The 19,938-nt window shown below is 33.3% G+C and overlaps 2 protein-coding genes across 3 annotated transcripts in view; both read right to left on the bottom strand.

The window, feature by feature from the left end:
* LOC109346466 (importin beta-like SAD2) lies at positions 80-10,059 on the bottom strand. The gene is made up of 22 exons (XM_019586036.1): positions 9,844-10,059; positions 9,448-9,583; positions 9,009-9,099; positions 8,787-8,936; positions 8,544-8,706; positions 7,956-8,140; positions 7,678-7,851; positions 6,627-6,772; positions 6,418-6,541; positions 6,165-6,345; positions 5,377-5,536; positions 5,222-5,263; positions 4,835-4,953; positions 4,544-4,742; positions 3,879-4,010; positions 3,359-3,462; positions 3,065-3,244; positions 2,305-2,444; positions 2,032-2,171; positions 1,754-1,911; positions 805-934; positions 80-708 (listed from the first exon to the last, which is right to left on the bottom strand). The coding sequence occupies exons 1-22, from the start codon at positions 9,931-9,933 to the stop codon at positions 548-550; spliced, it is 3,105 nt and encodes a 1,034-aa protein (XP_019441581.1). The 5' UTR covers positions 9,934-10,059; the 3' UTR covers positions 80-547.
* The window catches only part of LOC109346467 (signal peptide peptidase-like 5), an 8,281-nt gene continuing 1,933 nt past the window's right edge, over positions 13,591-19,938 (bottom strand). The window contains exons 4-14 of one of the 2 annotated variants that reach the window (XM_019586038.1): positions 19,764-19,880; positions 18,715-18,866; positions 18,144-18,314; positions 17,382-17,416; positions 17,119-17,275; positions 16,546-16,599; positions 16,346-16,438; positions 15,952-16,094; positions 14,996-15,066; positions 13,955-14,038; positions 13,591-13,867 (exon numbers count right to left, since the gene is read on the bottom strand). In XM_019586038.1, the coding sequence (XP_019441583.1) occupies positions 13,770-13,867; positions 13,955-14,038; positions 14,996-15,066; positions 15,952-16,094; positions 16,346-16,438; positions 16,546-16,599; positions 17,119-17,275; positions 17,382-17,416; positions 18,144-18,314; positions 18,715-18,866; positions 19,764-19,880 (1,175 nt within the window). In that variant the 3' untranslated portion in view covers positions 13,591-13,769. The remainder of the gene's footprint in view (positions 13,868-13,954; positions 14,039-14,995; positions 15,067-15,951; positions 16,095-16,345; positions 16,439-16,545; positions 16,600-17,118; positions 17,276-17,381; positions 17,417-18,143; positions 18,315-18,714; positions 18,867-19,763; positions 19,881-19,938) is intronic. The other variant, XR_002107523.1, reaches the window with a different exon arrangement.

The raw sequence follows: 19,938 nt of genomic DNA on the forward strand, positions 1-19,938 counted from the left end.
AGAACAAAATGACATTCACCACAATAGACTCAGCTGATTCCTCCCACAAAATTATATCATATAAAGAATCTTTTTCTTGCATAACCCAAACTCTTCATCAAAATTTGGACTGGATTCTCATCTCAAAATATTATAACCAAAAATAAGGTTACAAAGAACCATAATTATCAATAATACAACCATTGAAGACATTTCTGAACGAATCAAAGGGTTTCCATATATTGGAAAAGATGAAACTTGACTCAAAAACATAACATGTAGACCAAACAATAAAACAAATTCTCAACCATGGTTGGAAAAAGGAACAAGACCATAGTTTCCTGAATCCAACAACATCCTCTGACATCACTGGGAGCTTGAGTCCACTAAACTCAGTACTTCAAAACTGTAAACTCTTCAAAGCTCATAGACCTTGTATAGGACCAATGAGCCAACAAATGCCTCAAATATATAAGCAACCCTCTGCTTCTCTTACCAATAATGGATAAAAAGGCAAGAACTTTAGGAACAAAATAAAAAAAATAGCCAACAATGTACATCAAAAAGCTTAAGAATTTGCAGCAGCTGAAGCTTTCTCAACTTTTTCCTTTTCAATCTCTCCTCTTCTCACCACAGCATGCTGGGCAACACCATTAGCAATAGCTTGATAAGAGATCTCAAGTGTCGAGGTGAGGTTCTGAAACCTTAATGGATCCGATGATTGCATCACTACAGGCAAGTTTAAGGACAGGGATTTCAGACAACAATAATGATAAGGGTAATGATGAAAACTTGGAACATTTTTCATGAGCAGTATCAGCATACCTTGCATGGTATCCACAAAGAAAATAAAAGGATCCACGTCGTCAATGGGAGTCTGCACCTCTTCATCATCACTAAAGTCATCATCATCGTCATCATCGTCATACTCATCATCGGGCCTGAATGATTTTGCCTATGGAGTTCATTGCAAAGGGACAATTAGAATTTAAGATTCAGGGAGTTTTAAATAAAGGAAACAAATAAATAAATGATAAGTGTATTAATGTTAACACAATTTTTTACAGGTGAACGAAAAACAAAAACTTTCATTAGAAAATGTAAAATTGAAACAATCAGAGAGAATAGGGAACATTGATCTAGACCCGCCAGCTCAACCACAAAACTGCCAAGCTGGATGGGCTTACCGGATTGGTTAAGAAACTTATGGATGTCAATTGAATCGAAAATGGGCAAACAAATGCTACCACTGTGCATTGCCAGCAGAGGAACCATGAAGCTGACATACTTCTTTGGTTAAAGTGATGAAAGTTATTCTATTTCATACTTATACTGAATTGTGATATGCACCTGACGTAACACTATTCACAAAAATATCTCGACGGGTTTAAAAATTAATACACTAAAAATGGCATGCAGATTAAATATTTTACATTCAAATTGTTAAGATTAAAAGGTTACAAAATATTTTAGATTTCAATAGTTTATAAGTTTTACTCTACACATGAATAATATCCAAAACGATAATGGCCTAATTAATTACTCAGGTTTTCATAATCAAATAAAACTAGGAGCCAGATAATGAAGTCGGCTAATTGTGAACTGCTTGAATTTCGTATATTAAAAAGCTCGTACATACATAGTACAAAATTCCTTTATTGCAAGCAAAATAATCAATTTGTTATCTAATATTCAATTAATGAACAATTAATTATCTTATATTCAATTCATATAAGCATGTAAATGGTTCGAAGGCCAAGTCATATCCACACACCTGTTCAGCCAACTTTCTAAATTTACTAGTATCCGCTTCATCATGATCCTCAGCATCAACTCCCATTTCTTTGTCAGAACCATCGTCATCCTCATCATCATCAGTTAGAAAGCCATCAATATCACCATCATCTTCTGCATCTTCCCCTTTTGCATTTTCTGCACAATAAAGTACAATGGATTGGACAATCATAAATCTAGTTGAAGAAAAAAGAAGTCAATCTACACTAAACGAACACATGATTCTGTGAAAATTCAGAATTACACAGAAAGGAATACCTGCAACTTGATCCTTGTATGCAACCAAAAGATCAAGAGTGGCCCGGAACACCCGGCCTAAAGCCTCTACTGGCAATTGATCAGCTGGAAGGGCCAGTAACGATGTTAAACCAAGGCAGCAAACTTTCTTGCCATGTTCCCTGCATAAAGATGGCCACAAGTTTGCAATAATAAGACCTTCAAAACACGACTTCTAAAGTTACAACACATTATGTATTGTAGAAAAAGTAAGGCAAGTAGAAGAGATGTTGAAAGAGCGGAGAAAAAATAGACCTCTTAAAATTAGCACGCACACCACTCTTCTTGACTTCTTGCAGCATATGGAACCAAAGATTGAAAATATTCTCAGCAACTCCTAATTTTTGCAATATGCTCAGAGTCAGTGGAGCATTGTAGTATAAAGCATCTGCAATCTGTGAAAAATAAGAAGGAAGTTAGATTATGGTGTCTTTTCCTGGCATTTTTTAGAAGATTGATAAACTACAATCATCGTGATCAATCAGAAAAGGAATCAATAACATTCACATCAGACAAATAGTTCTTTGCATTTGATTTCTTATCTAAATATTTTTTCTTTGCTTCCATGAGTTCAAACCCCCTCATAAGTCATATCCCATCAGGTGGGAGCGGGGCCTCCCTTTTATAAGATATTCTTTGTAGATTTTAACCTTGTAAAAGAATCACTCAAGGAAGTACAGTTCATCTAAACAAGGAGAGCAAGGAGTTTACAGAGCCATCCACTTATTATCAGCCATCATACAAAACTATACATATCCAATTTGTTATAAGCCATCCACTTTCTGAAAGTTAAACATTGAAGTGCATAATATATCTTGAAACTCCAAACCAATGTAACTCTGAAGTTTAAACAAAACTCCAGATACCAGAACACAAAGATTCCCATTAAATGAACAGTAGTACAAATGGACCACAGAAAATTAAGCTGTTGGATGAACCAAAACAATACAACCAAATATGCAACAGAAAATCATCTCATTTGTGCATGTCAATATGGATTTTAATAACCCCTTACCACTTGAATTAGAAGACATTTCAAATATGATCTTTCAGTTCGATGCAAGCGTTCAATTGTTATTCTGAGATATGGCTCAACCCAGTGATCCACATGCCCTCTGCAGTTCTGGAAGACAACTCCAATAAGCTTTGGAGCTGGGTCAATGTCACTGTCCTCCAAATTTCTGTCCGCTAGGGTCTGTAATGTTTAAAGAAAAACAAATAAGAGACAAAAAAAAGAAGATAGAAATAATCCCCAAGCTCCACTCTTAACAAAGGTGGCTGAAGCAATTCTAATGAAAAGATAACTCACATATGAAATCATATTCCATAGACTCTGCTGATAGTCAGGCTCTTTGGAAGCAAGGAAATGAGCAGTTCCTCTTGAAATAAAATTGTCCAGTGGAACCAGAATATCTGCAGGAATTTAGAACTAACAACATAAATATGTAGTAAATCCAAATTATATACCAGATATGACTAATTTAAATGTTTGGGTGCTAAATCTAGACAAAACAACCAAGAAGATATATAGTTAAAACTAAAGATATTGGCTGTTTTTGAAAAGCAGCATGGAGATCAGCTCCACACAAATGATCCTTTATATTTTAAGCAATCAGGCAATGACAGCATGAACGAAAAAATCAAAGATGTCCTATTATGTTCACACCTCAGTTTATCGTCAAGTTTAAATGGAGACACCAACTTATCTCTATTTTTATATAGTATATATTAAAAAGGTCCACCAGAGATGATCTGAACTATGTGCTTGACTTTAGTATAGCAACAAAGAGTAAAATAAATTGTAGCCAAAATGTAGTTGAGCACCATACTTGGAAAGAAGTCAATTGCCCAATCTGCTAGTGCTTCCATCATCAACGGCCAAAGACTCCACATGTCCAATGATATTGTCGGAGAGAAAAAAGTCATGTATGATATAATCTCCAAAATTTCTTCAAAAACCTCTGAAGGCATGAGCAAAAGATAATGGAAATAAATACAAGCAGGAAAATAAGGGTAAAATTAAATTTTGAGAACCATACTCTTCATACCATAATCTAACGACACACCAACTCCAGGAAGTTGGAGGTGCAAAATAAACAAGCTTAAGTTGTTCTCACCGGCGCATTATTTTGATACAAAATGAAGCATTATTAATGCTAACAACTGCTGAAAACTGTTCACAAGTTATGATAAACTATCTATGAGGAACATGGATTGCTGATCATTCGTTTACTTTCATATATTCTTCAAATCTAGAGCTATCCATCTAAAATACTTATTCTCATCAGAATATTTTTAAGAGTAAATCACATGCCTACAATTATGCAACTGGTTAAATGAGTAAACCATGGTTCAAACTATTACATATATTCACCTTTGCTTCAATAAACATGTACGCACAACATTCACACATTGAAATTGCAAAGAGAACATAATAATAACAAAAAAAGCCTCAAATGCCATCCATCTAAACATGATTCAAAGAGGCAAGTACCTTGACCATCAGTGGTTAACATTCGACGCATTATGGGAAGCAAGGTTGGCTCGATTTGAATAAAGAGTTGGGGGAGACTGCTAACTGATTCAAGGATTGTGCTAATAGCACGCAAACAACCAACTGCAGCCAGAGCACCAGGATCATCAACATCAGCTTCAGCTTCAGCAGTGTTCATACACCTCCAAAATGCACTTGCCTGTTGTTGAAAGATTAAATTGATTGTTATTATAGAGAAAAACACTGGCTCCTTAAAATGAAGGCACAACTTTCTTGGCAGATATATGTTACCAAATTCTGGCACAGCCCAAACGCATAAGGTGCCATTTCTTCCCCAAATTTGTCCACAATGGTCTCCAAGGTAAATACAAGGTCCTCGTTCTCAACCTCATTCATAAGTTTGAAAAACTCTGGACATATTAAAGTTCAGTTACACTAATTCGCCAAAGCCAAATAAGAAATGTGAAGTACAGGATGTAAGAAATGTAATGTAAGCTATGTAAGAAATGTAAACTAAGGTAATAGAGAGAAGAGAGAATAGAGTGAAGAAAGGTGAAGTAACACTGATCCTTATATAGGATTAAAGTCCAGCTCTCGCCAGCTGGCTTCAATAAAGCAATAACTATCTAAAACAAGCATATCACTTCTGTTCATCTAATACAGGTAACATTTACATACCATCCAGGAGTTGAGGGAGCATAGGACGAATTTCATTCAAATCTGTGGTAAGACATAAAAATGAAGAAAGAAAGCACAATCAACATTAAATTAAAGAAAGACTTATTCACATAAAATTGGAAATAAAAAATAGGTATAGATGTATAGTAAACCACCTTTGCAAGCTTCAACGAAAGAACGCAGACCAAAAACAGAATCAACACGAACAGGAAGTTCAGGATCTCTCATTCCGGATACAACACACTGCAACGCCTTCCGGAAATTGTTCTGATCCGAGAAGTTAATGTGGACATATTGTCCTGCAACCCATGCAGCCTGTTTTTCGATTATAAATCAACAGATTGCGAAAATTCTTATGAGCAGAGAAATGAAACTTCTAATCAACATTTGATTTGAATTCTTGTTAATCTACATTAAGTCGAATCAATATATGAAATTGCAACACTACTGTTTTATTTAGTTACAGTGAAGGCAATTAAAAGGATTGGATCGCACCTTTCATTAAAGTCATTGCATTTCACAATGGTAGGGAAATTAAGAGAACGAAATTAGTTCTTTGCAATGAAGTCAAAGGGGGGGCACTAAATCACTGATTCCGTGAAAACAAATTTCATTGTGATCATGAAGAAACTTCCTAGTTCAGACAAAAATATCATTAATTCTGCTTGGACACAGGAGAGCAACAAAAAATTGTAGCCCTTCACAGGAGAACACTAAAGTCTACTACAAGGTTACTTCTCCCAAGATTTGGAAATCTTCTAACATCCAATTTTTTATCAGATATTGGTATCAAAAGTAGGAAGTGGTTTTCGTATGGGTATTGTGCAATGTCAACTATAGCTTTAATAACTTTTTGCTTGAACCATAAAAAGGAGAAAAGGAATTGGTACTGGCCTCACCTACAAGGGAAAAGATGCAAATATGAAATGTAAGGAGGACTTACCTTGGCCCTAAGGTGGCCAACGGGACTGCTGAACTCAGGAAAGACATGTTGCACTAACATGCGCTCAAGTTCTGATTTGTATGGCTCAGTTTGCTTCAATTTGTCACAAAGTGTCCCAATAGCAAGAAGTGCGCCATCTTTCTGTCTATAGGGCTTGTATTCTGCAGGTGCTTCATCGTACCTAGCACAGCAGAAACCTAAATACAACACCCAATCTTCAATCATCTATTCTAGAAGAATGTAAGAAAATTACCTTTTGAAAATTTCAACTATGAATTGAATAAACTTATGAAGGTTATCTTTCCCACGTTTACGAATCAGCTCACTCACAAAATCCATGGAGGCAGTCTTAGGACTATACAAGTCTTCAATAATGTCTGTAACAAATAATTAGAAGCTATAAGCATGTGGGATGTAATTCTTTGAAGTACAATTTTCACGTTTAAGGCCAATATGACTTACCATAGCCTTTCCTTACATATTCATGTGGATCTTCGTCCCAAAGCTTCTGATCGTTATCATTGAAGCACATAAGAGGGAAAATTATTTCAAAAAGAAGAACATCAAGTCGAGGTTGCAGCACAGTATACATGCTATTCTTTGAAACACTGCATGAGTTAAAAAAACTACTTTAGAGGAAAAGAATTAATTCTAGAACCAATCAATTATATATCCAGAAAAGCCAGAAATAGCAGATAAAAGCATTCAACAGAGCTAATACTATTATCAATTTAAATATGCTTCAACTCTCCACACAGACTAAAGTTGTTTCGGGTCTGTTTATAAATTTGAAAATGAAATTTGTACAGCACGGTAATATTTAGCTTGAGGTTTTCCCATGTGATAAGTTGGGACTCAGAATACACTGCCTTCAACTCTCCATACAACCAATAATGTCTCTGGGTCTCTGGGATAAGGCATAGGAAGCCTCTTTAAACCCCTGCACTGCTGGCTTATTTACTTGATGTACATTCATATGAGAATTAAGATAATCACTATTTACTTGGTTGTGCCACACAATCAAGTCTTCAATGTCTACCCAGATCATAATCCCAATATTCCATAGACTGACCTCATTGACTATTACAAAAACAAATATGGATTTATTTTTACACCATTGCATGGCTTTCAAACAATGTATCGACATACAGAATGTTGTTTCATTAATTCTAAGAGAAACAGGGAGAGTTATCAGATTGGTATTTCTCTCATAAAAATGATTGGCAAGCATGGTATAGCTGCCACCTTAAATTAAGAGAACTAACTATGCCATAACATTTAACAATTCATAAACTATTATATTGTCTTCTAATAAATTTCTCTACTTCTCAAGAAAAAAATGTTAGCTCAATGCACACCATTACCATATTAAAGATGTATATCATTACCTACATAAATAAGAATTGGTGGGAAAATAGACCTCTAGTTGGTGAGTGGCATCTTGGGTATGATATGATTGAATAAAAATGGAATTACACCACAAATTAATGAGCATAAAATCATTGAAAACCACCTGTTGCTTAGATATTGAAGAACTAAGTTGATAACTCTGTCAGGTAAATAGCCACCAACTCGAATGACATTCAACATATTTAAGTGGCAGTCCAAGATCTTCGTTGCATAATGCTTCTGAAACATCTGAGCGAAGACTTTGTTTTCAGGGTTTTGCAGCTTCAAGTCTCCAAAACTGTAACAAGACAGTTTAAACACCGATAAAAATTGAGAATCAATCAATAACTCAGCAGCAAAGCTCATATTTGTTAAATAAATTGATTGACGCCTCAGACATACCGAGTGTAGAGCCTATTCAGAATGTGAACTGTCCATTTTTTTACCTTCCACCAACCCCATGATTTTCGAAGCTCGGGATCCACAGGCTGACCTTCCGAGGGAACAGGTCTCTCCAATACATTTAAAAATAGCACCATCCAAGCATTGAAGACATTTTGATCAAACAAAAGCTTCGGAATCTCCAGCTGAACAAATTTAAACAATAGACATGCAATTGAAGTTACGGTTATTGCTTAGTGATCATGAGGTCACGGGTTCAAATCCTAGAAATAGCCTCTCCGCTTGTGGGGTAAGGCTGCATACATCTACCCTCCACAGACTCCATTAAGTGAGGGTCTTGTGCATTGGGATGTCCTTTTTTACATGCAATTGAATGTCAAAGTGGAGAATAGCAAAAAAAATAAGTGAGGCAACTGGAACTGAATAAAATCATAATCTGTGATTGCTATTTCAATTGTCAATTTTAAAAGAGCTGTGGAAAATATTACTTAAATACACACTACAGAGACCAGGACTTTGATTTACATGAACTTCATATTTGACGTGACATTGAGTGCTACCTAAAATAATGAGAAAGAGAAAACATACGTATATGGAGGACCAGAATATTTTACAGATAAGCTTGACTAAATCTGCTACTTCAATTGATGGATTAGGAACATTGACAAGACTGTTAAATATATTGAGAAGGTGAGGAAATGTCTCGTCAACAATGTGATAAATTGGTGTCCTCTCCTCATCTGACTTGAACCTGGGAAGCGAAAATGATATAGTTTTCAGAAATAAGATATATGGGAAGAATCATTTTGTAAATGAAAAATATAAACTTACTCATATTTTCTAGAAAGAATGCGCAACACAAATAAGGCTGCATAGACTTGTTGGTCCTGTAAATTGTGCTTTACCCAATCAAGAAGACGAGGACACTGCTCTGGGTAATCAGAATGTATAATGGTTTTTAGGCACTCACCAAGTTGTGCCCTGCAAATACAACATGTGAGAACAGGAGAATAAACAGTGAAATGCAAGTGAGCTATTGTTGAGAGATTGTACCTCAGCAGAGGAGGAACTTGAGCCACAAACATGAGAATGTGATCCCTGACAATGTCTTTATCAGCTGGGGATATCTTGTGTTGTTGAGCATCTGCACCCAGAAAAGCATGAGATCAATGTATGAGGGATTATGGGCTCGTTTGTTTAGCATTCTCAACAAAAATAAGTGATCATACAGAAGCGTTTACTAAGAGCTATTTTCAGATAAATATTATTTTTAATAAAGCCCAATCAAACAAGCTTATAAATATCAAAAGTGCTTTATTAAAAGAAAAGAAAAGGACAAATCAAATGGGCCTTCATTCAGAATTTCAGCTTTTTTAGACAAGTGTTTTTCACCAAAATCCAACGAAACATTAAAAAAGGCAAAATCATCCAAGAAAAAAGCCTAAACAAACGGACACAATGCATATATAAAGGGTATAAGAAGCAAGCTGACCAGGGTCATGAGGAGACCAATTCTTCGCGATGAAGTTTTTGAAATGAATGCTAGCAACTTGTCTCACAGCCATATCACAGTTATTATCGACGACGATTTGTAACAGCCTCACCAGATGCTGAGGCGCATACTGGATCTGTTCATACATATATCACAAATCAATTCAAATTCAGTTTACAATTCCAGTATTCAATTGATCAAAATGAAATTCAATCAAATAAAATAACACAATAATTCAGTTGACACACAACAAGTGAGTCAAATGAAGTCAATCAGTACTGTATTCACAAATAATATTGATTGAGCGAAATAAAATAATGGGAATTGATCAAAATTGAAATTTTACAAGAATAATAATAATTGGGTAAGAAAATAAAAAGTGAGAGTGAGTGAAACCTGATCCAAGCTTTGTTCAGCGGCTTTGCGTTCATGAAGAATGGGACTAAGGGCAGATTGAAGGATGAGAGTGAGACTGGGAAGATCCATGAATGAATTGGAATTGAATTCCCAATTGAAAACCCTAATTAGCGAGGTTAGAAGGTTGGACACTGTTGCATACAAGAAGGAGGAAGAGAAGGAGTAGGGTTTAGAAGAGACAGAGAATTTGGCAACGCTAATTGGAGGGTATTTAAATTATCCACATAACTTTAGGGTTCTTTGGTTAATTTATTTTAATCTATTTTGGATATTAAGTTTTATTTTTTTTATCTATTTGGATATTAGGTTTGATTTTTTTTTCTATTTGGATATTTAAGTGAGGAAATCACATTATCTATACTTCTATATTACTATATAAATATAAAACAGATCTAAATGGTATATAGATAATTAAACATGTCTAATTTCTATATCTCAACTTTAGTCTTATTATCTTATTATCTTATTATTATATAAATGCAAAATATGTTTAAAGTATAATTAGATGATTGAAATTCATTTAATTCTATTTATATACTTAAATGATGATAATTGTAAGACAATTTCATTAGTGGATGGTGTATTCAATTTTATAATATACACAATGCAAATAAGTGTCAAAATACAATCAAATCAAATATTAAAGACTTATTCTTTCTTATAATATATTTTTTTGTAATAATTTATATCATATAGAGATTTCACACTCAATCATAAACTATGACCAAAATTATAATATTACGTATGATTAAATATTCAATAAAATTGTAATATCATATATACTCAATATAAAAAATGTGATATAATTATCGAAAATAAAATATATAAAAACTAAATATTCAATACTAAAAAATAAGAATGTTGAAAGTGTGGCATGCTAGTTAATCATTTTTAAATAAAAATTCAAATTATAATTGGGTTGTTGGAATAGAATTATAATTTGAATTTTAAAGTAGTATAACAATATTAAATAATGAATAATTGTTGAATGAATTATGAGATAAATATGTATATATTGAAAGTATGAGTTTTATACATTATCATTGTATAATTTATTATTCATATTTAACTATGATTAATTTTTCATAAAAATAATGGATAAAATAGTAAATTTGTTTTAACATTATATTGACAATGATACATCCATTAATTAATTGGAAATTATTGGTATATACATGGGAAAAATAGGAATTGACCACGAGACATTTGTAGTAGCAGTTTATAAATACTATCGATATTGGACATTTAAAAAACGTGAAATTCATAGTGATATGAATACCATATATACTCAGATTCAGATTAGAAAGTTGGATTTGACATTTATAAGAAATTGGACTTCAAATATCTCAAATAAGTTTTTGTTATTTTTTTAAGTAAAATATTCAATCTCCACGTTTCATGTGCCATTTTCTACAACCAACAATTACCTAGATTATATGAGCCTAGACAAAGATCCCAACTTTTTGTGATCAAAAGTTGGTATATATAACTTCGTTGAAAGAAATTTAATTTTTTTTTATAATATGTAAAAAATAATCAAATGTTATTATATAAAAAGATAGTTCTCAAGAGAAATAAGTGTTGATGTGACACTCAAAGAAAATTTCAAAAACATAAACAATAGAATGGTATATTTTTCGGTTATGAATTCTCCCTAATATAGTCGAAAAATATGTATAGGTTGAATGCTGAATATAATGAATAAGGTACATTAGTAGATAAAGAATTAGGACAAATTTCAAATAGAACAATTTCCAATAGACTACATAAACACTGATAGTATAAAGATTTATACACATATATATTATCATTTACCCTTTGTTTGAATTATTTTTTTTGAAAAGTCAATAATAATTAAACATCAATAATAAATGATACAATAACAGTGTATAAATCTTATAAACTATAAGTGCGTACATCTTTTTTTCTTTCCAATAATGCTATCATTTTCCGTGATAATTAATAAGTCCGAAGGTCAAACATTATCTGCAATTGAGTTATTTTAACAAGGTCTGTTTTCACACATATACAGTTATATGTGACAACATGAAAGATTTATTATTAAGATATAAATAGCTAATTCATCATTTATTTATTATTTATTTGTGTTTTTTTTAAGATGGGAAAAATAAACTAGTTCCCCTTTTGTTTTAAAAGGACAATGTACCATTACTTAAAATAAGTGTGTGTATAATATATGTACGAGTGTAATGTAATATGTACGTTCTGACAGTTATATACATTTAGTGCAATATTCATCATTATTTATATTATTTTATTTAAAATGAATGGTAGATAATGTAAAGATTCTTATATGATAATTTTTTTTTCTTTATCAATATTTGAGATGGATTAATCTTTAAGATTAGAAATTAGAGGATACTATTCCAGCAACCAAAGTAATGTGTGAGATTGTTTCTTCCCTTCAAAACATTTTTTCATTTAGAAGTTACCTTTTGCATTGGAAATATAGTTTCAAGTAGACATGAATTATACCCCGTTTTAATTAGAAAATAAATGTTTTATTGTAAAATAAACATTTTACTCTAAAATCTGAGAACTTTGATTTATAATTATAACACCATACCTTAATTCTTTAAGCAACTCAAACATATCCAAACTTATTTTTAACAAATTTGAAATTAAAGTTAAAATCTTGAAAAATAAATCCAATTTTATAATCCAAACAAATAGTATCTTACATGTTTTTTTGTTTGCGTTTTTACTGTATATAAAAGCTTAAGACAAAAAATGTATATGATATATATGAGTTTTATACATTATCACAATGTCGTCTATCATTATGTTTAATTATTATTATTATTTTTTAAAAATTAATACAAATGAATGGTAAATAATATATATGATTTTAATTAGCCCAACAGAATATAATAACACGTAATACTTATAAAATATTTTATTTTTGTTGATTATAATTTGACCCAGGTAACTTAAATATTTGCCCAAAAGAATTTCTTTGACCATTGCTCATTTGTTATAGTAAATCCCTCACACAGTTTTAACTATATGGTGCATCCAATTTATATAGACTTTGCAGGTGGTTCATTTTTTGTGATTAGATTAGCTCTAATAACATTTTCTTGATTTTAATTGAATATAACCCATCCTAAAGTTAGCTCAAAAAAAGAAGGTTTTCAAGCCCGGAAGCTTTATCATTTTTAAGCTCAATCGAATTTTTTGATATTAATAAGGATTTCATCTCACCTTTTGACTAATTTTTTTAGTATGTGACTATCACTCCTAATAAGTGTTGTTCACTCAAACCGATTATTACGGCATGGGCCGCTTTATTCGGGCTTAAGGCATACAAAGTACAATGACATCCCACATATTAGAACTACCATCACACGTTATTTCTTTCCATGAGCAAAATGTTGGAGGACTTGGGATATTAAGTAGCATGTTTGAATTGTGATTTAAAATACTTTCTTTTCAAAAGAGCATGGTAGCAAAATCAAAGCCACAAATCTGAGAGTAGTATCTTATGAAGAATATATTACATTTGAGAGTAACTTGTTTCAGTTCATATAGACATTACCAAAAATTGAAAGTGTGGAAGTTTGTAGGGAAAATGGTACTTGGGATATTTCCACTAAAATTTGCATGGAACACTCTTAAACTTAAAAGTGGGGATGTTAAAAGTAGCATAAGTAGCATCAGAAGCAGTGAAGAAATTATGCTTAAATCCATAACACTTTTCCTTCATGAATCATCAGAAAAAACATTCATTTATCATTAATAAAACACAGTTATGGAGGTTCAAGAGAGAGATTTGCCTGTACACTTGGTATCTTTCCTAAGCACTATAATTTGCATCCCCAATTGAGCTTAACATGGATTCAGCTTAAGATCATTTCCCAACTTTCATTGAACAGTGTTTTGAATTAAGCATCAGAATCTGCTCTGGGTGAAGGCGAGTCTGGGTTATAACTCCAAAGGGTCTTCAAGTCACCTCTTATCAATGCCAATATAACAGTGACTCCTGTTGATTTAATTTGAGAACAATTGGGCATGAGGCAAGTTAAATTATGAGAACGGCTACATAACTAAGCAAAGCACAATTGGTTACCTAGTGTACATGGAACAAGGTAGAGGAGTGCAGGTTGTCCATGACCCTTCATCATATATAACCCCATATACGTGAAACAGAGGCCTGAAATTGAAAATGACACAGTTGTAGGTCTGGTGGTTATGTTGCATTTATTACAATTGTGGGAGAATATAGTTGCAACTGCAGTTGCAATGTGCAAGGATAAAGATCTACTATCTCAAATAATGTCCCAAACTATGTCCAGGATCAATGATATTCAAGCAAAAACAGAAGAAAAAATATTTAATTTTTTTAATTGACATGACATGTTTTCATTAGTCTGGATTCTGGAACATAGTTTAGGATACTATTTGAGACAACAGATCCTTGTCCGATGCGCGAGTACTTTCAGAACTACAATAGTGTGGCCATGATTGTGGTTGCCTACCACAATTTAAAATCATGGCGATGACATACATGTATGATCACATTAAATAAAAAAACAAGTTCAAATAGATGACCAATCAACATGGAACATCTATAAGGATATAAGCTTAGCTCAGGGGGATTGAACTAAGACAAAGTGGATATTTTAAAATCAAGTAGAGAAATTTTTATGTTGACTTGGTCTACATAGGACGTGTAGACTAAGCTAATAAATATCTTACAGACTTCATGCATTTCGGCTTCAAATCTTAAAAAGGTAGTTGCAAATTCAAGCAGTAAGGGTAAGAGAATGAGTTAGACTCCTCTCCATTAATGGAGAGATAAGTTAGGGAGAAATACACTAAAAACTCAATATACAATGACATTTATGACCTTTACTTTTCATTGAAATTACAACTTTGGCCTTAAAAATACACTACAAAGTATAACTTGCCTCTCCATTAATGGAGAGGAGTCTTACTCGTAAGAGAATAGGGGTTTTAGTCAACCAATGTCTAAATGATCCCTATAAAGACTTGCCAAATAAATGTGCACGGAAAAAAAAAGAAGCAACTAATTTTCAGACACAATAGTTACTATATAGGAGGGAACATTAACAGGCTATTAACACAAACATAATGCAAAAGAACTTACCCATGGCATAGCCTATTACAAGCCATAGAAAATATCCACCCAATATCCCTTTATTAGTTTCTTTGTCGAATCTGAGACACTCAAGCCACAAAAACAGGTTAAAATCAAAACATATTGTCAAATGTATTTAAAAAAACACTGCCTAAAACAAAGCAGTTCTCTAATGACAGCAGATCATTCTGCTCATGTATGAATCACAAAATCCAAAAGAGTGAAGGCTAATGAGTTCAGCATATTATCTGATCACCTAAAAAAAGTTGAATGAGGCTGCTTTTTCTCGAACTACATTCTCTATTGCATCAGTTAATTTGGAGTTAGTATCGGATTCAAGAGAATAGGTGGGGGAAGGAAACCAATGCAACAAGTTCTTGGAAATTTATTCCACAGGGTATATGGTTGTTATCATCCCATCCTTTGGTTGCCTTCACATTTGAGGATTTGTGCTTCATATTTATAGTTGCTTTCTTTGTTTCCTATCCCCCACCCTCTATCCATTCACAATTTCTATATTCTCCACAAATTCTTACTTGTGCTGAACTTTTGCTCTTTCTCTTTCAGTAAATCTTATTTCGATCTAGTCCTTCATTCTCTTAATAAGGAGAACTCTTTTGCTAACCCGATTTGGAAGTCCATTGCCTCCAAGATGAATTGAATATGATTTATAATGACTTTCACCAGGTCAACTTACCTGCCGAAAATTTATCTAGTAATATCTATTAAGTTTTTCCTGAGACTCTTGGACTATTCTTAACACAAGATATAATATCCTAATAACGGCAACAAAATGGAAGTTGGCAACTAGAATAGGCGTTCCAAGAAACAAAAGGAAAAGGTTTAGCATATATCACTAAACTATGAATTGGACTTTTACTCTATTCAAAGCCATAAGTGTGCATCTTGAATTTTATAAATCTTCCATTTATTTGAAGTTATTGACTAAATAAGGAATTCAATACCTACGAGCAAAGGAAACAAGCAAACCAGGAAAGAGAATATCTCCAAATCCAATCATATCATAACCACCCCATGGATCAGTAAGACGGGGAAATCTCAAAAGCATAGGAATTGCTTCCCCACCAGCATTGTCACCTTTTGCAACCTATAAAAGAAAGCTGATAACTATAGGACACTTATATTTGGTAATAAAATTACTCATATTAGAGAATACAAGGAACATATATGTTCAACTCAGAATGAGAATGAAAAGAGGAAAGAGAAAAAAAACATATGTAAATAGTTATAGGGTTGGCAAGATAAGAGAGATATGCAATGGAACTCTTTCCCATGACAAAAAAGACTTGAAATGAAAAATATAAGAAAGGAACTATACTTGTAAAAAGGTTGACTTACGGTAATCATAACACTCTTTTGGAATATCTTAGGAGATATGAACACCCAGAAGATGTCGTATACGAATGCACAACAAAGGAGTACAGTTGCAACCTATTATATCATAAGCAAAGTATGAGAAATGTTCAAATAGATATGGGAACATTATGAGTACAGATATGACTATTATGCACACACAAGGAACCCACCCATTCACGTACCTTAATATTAGGTAATCTAGCCAACTGCAAGACTGTTATCATCAAACAGATGCCCTGTCAAGAATAAAGCCATATTTGAAGTGAAGTGCACAAAGTGAAGATTACATAAATAGCTTATCACCATTCAATGGTTTCAAACATGATTGAGACACCGATTAATAAACCGTTTTCAGTGCAATGCTGTAGAAACTTGCAACAGAACCAACCAAGATACCAATTGTCACCAACACAAGCACACATACTGCTCAATAATTTCACAATGATTAGCTTGAAAAAATATATACATGCCTGTAAGTATACTCTTATGAATGCATTTCTATGTATGTATGGAGATAAAGAAGTGCTATTAAATGTATGCAAAAGTTTATCAGGAAATATGAACATATCCACACTAGGCAGACTAGAGCTTAAAAACATTGCAATTTCTGCCCTAGTTCTGGAAACCAATTTCCTGGCTTCCTCTCAGCTCATCCAATGAGTCAATCCTTGTCTTGTGGTCTAAAAGTTCTAATTTAGAAACTGCAATGATAATAGGAAGACTTATTTCACAAGTACTAGGAATCTCAAACTTACAAGAGCATCTTGGCCAAACCATGAAAATGAACTCTTCCGAGTAGCAGCCCATGCAACAGCAAATGCCACACATAATAACAACACAACCAATGAGAAAACAGAAACCTCCCCAACCACAGGTAAACTCAAAGTCTTCTGACCACAACTTGGACACTTGCTGCTCATATATTCAAAAAATAAATATGAGTAATTAACAATATGTATAGCATGCAGAAAGAAGACTAACTTTCCTTTTCACTAGAAGAAAAAGGCATTGATTGTACCTTAAAGTGAGGCTTACGATACAAGTGTGCATCCCCTGAAAATGAAAGAAAAATTCAGTTATTAGAAAAAAGAATTAGAAAATTATTAAAATTCAAAACCTGAATGCTTGTCATCAGTAATATGCATTATGGTTTCAAACAGATCAGCATACCAGTTAGAAGAAAAACTTAATGCTCTCTGATGTGCTTTTGTAGTAAAAGGTAAAACATTTTTTATTAGACAGAGGACAGATAATTTATCCTCCAAATCAGAAAATTTTGATACAGCAAGAATTATATGGAGACTCAAGTGTAGCAAAGCTACCCAGTCTCTTTGAATGTCAGAAGCATCAATTCCGTTTAAACAAGCAAGCGTAAATGAATGCGCTTATAAATGAAATACTGTGGATGGTTCTATTGCCAATGGCTATGCATAAACGTATGGAGTATAAAAATCAAGGCTTTCCGCTTGCTGCCATTGCCTGGCTTTGTTGCTGAAGGAGAGTTTCAGAAGGTTTCCACACTCGAGAAGATCGAGGAGTAGTTCAGGAATTAAACTTGGAGGGGGTAGTTATGATCATTCCCATCCCTTCTATAACTTACTTAAGAATTTCAATGAGATCCATATTTGTTTGACTGCCAAATGCTAAACTGAATTACACACTTCCAGTTTATAATTATATAAAGAAAATAATTTAATCACAGACAAGAATAGGGAACCAGTACACTCTTCATACACCCCATCAAAATCTTTTATCAATTACCAAGAGTCAGAAACATTACCTCAATACCTCCAATGCAGAAAAGTACAATCAGCACCCAGATAAACCATGATGACATAAAGAAGAACAGTAGCAGAAGAAAAGTAGATGCCGTTATGACAAAGACAATAGCACCCTTTACATCTATGTTAACAATGTCCTCAGAATTCTCCTTTTCAGCATTAGAAGATCCCTAGAAAAAGGAAAGGAAACTTCGATGTGCAGATTAGTATGCTTGAACATGTATTAAAAAATTAAATTAAATAATTTTGTAATTAGTAAACAAAATGAGGGAATGCTCCTCTACTGCATGCCAATGGTTAATTGATTGAAATGATAAGTGGTCAATAATACAAAAGGCAGACAAATGTAAAAGGAAATTCATGTTAGCACACATGCTGGGGTCAGTCTGTGATTACAAATTCTCCATTTAACTAGTTAAATTATTGGGTAGTTGTTACACAGTGAAAGCATGACCTCATATAAAGATATTACTTAAATTATTTTAGCACCACTCGGAACATAAATAAGTACACAAGAACCTAAGTAGAAATCATCAACATTAAGATAAATATAGTGTTGCATGGTAAAACCTTATTAGAGCATTCATAGCCTTCATCCTCATCACGAGCAGTTATATCTGGCCATAGTGAAGCGCAAGTAAGAGTTCCGACAGACATCAACCACAAAAATCCAACTGAGTAGTCTACAATTGGGCGAGTGGGAGCATATAACAAAATTTCCACTGCAATATAATGGACAACTCAGAATTAACCATCTGTAAATCATGTGGAAATAAACCTGACATGTAGTGTAAACACACATTTTTATTGATTAAGGGAGTAATAACTTTCTTTTATCTTATCCCTTCAAAGGATTATGAGAATGCATGTGTTTGTGTGTAAAAGAGGACAAAAAAGGATATTCCCGTAACACCTCTGTCAACCCTGAACCAAGTCTTGGCAAGAGAATCAGCAAAAGCATTAGATTCGCATAAGACATGAATCACATTATATTCCCATGATTTACTCAGAAAGCCATGAATATCATGCTAACACCCTTTTCAGAAGGTTGCCTTTATTTGATCACGAACGGAAAAAGGATATGTGCTCTGTTATTTCTATTCAGTAACGGTCCACTTGCAAGGCGGATTTTGGAGGGGAATGGAAGACTTGAGAGATGGCTTTGAAGTCTTCCTTTCCTCCATTCCCCTTCAAAACCAAACTAACAAACAGACCTTAATGGAATTGAAACAACCAAATAATATATCCACACCATAATGTACACTTCTACCCAGCTAAGTCATTTAATGTAGGCTCCCTCCAAAACTATCCTTGACAAAAGGAGGGAAATCGGACATAACTCCACCCCAGAATATAAATGGTTTTTACTCACACTCAACAGGAATGGGACTTTAACCCATTACTTATTAAAATAGAGGGGAAAACAAAAAAAACGAGTAAGGAAGGGGATAATAAACCATCCTCATATACATGATTACATCTTATGATCATGGCTGAAAATTGTACTCCTCATACTTGCATCTTAGATCTATATGGCAAAAGATAGATATGTGTGTGTAAATCACTTTCTCAAACACAATAATATTACAAACAAAAGTTCTAAGAATTGAAGGCCTGACCTTTCTTTCCCAACGTTATAAAATTGTTTAGAGCATCTCCTGTTGACTTTGTTACCTCCACAACTGGAATTGGAATATCTACCTTGGAATCATTGGAGCACTGAATTTCGAAGACATCTGGAAGAAAATAAACATATAGTTTAAAACAAAAACTTTTAGTGTAAAACAAGATTAA

Source organism: Lupinus angustifolius, chromosome LG04 (genome assembly GCF_001865875.1).
Source record: "Lupinus angustifolius cultivar Tanjil chromosome LG04, LupAngTanjil_v1.0, whole genome shotgun sequence".
NCBI classification, from domain to species: Eukaryota; Viridiplantae; Streptophyta; class Magnoliopsida; order Fabales; family Fabaceae; genus Lupinus; species Lupinus angustifolius.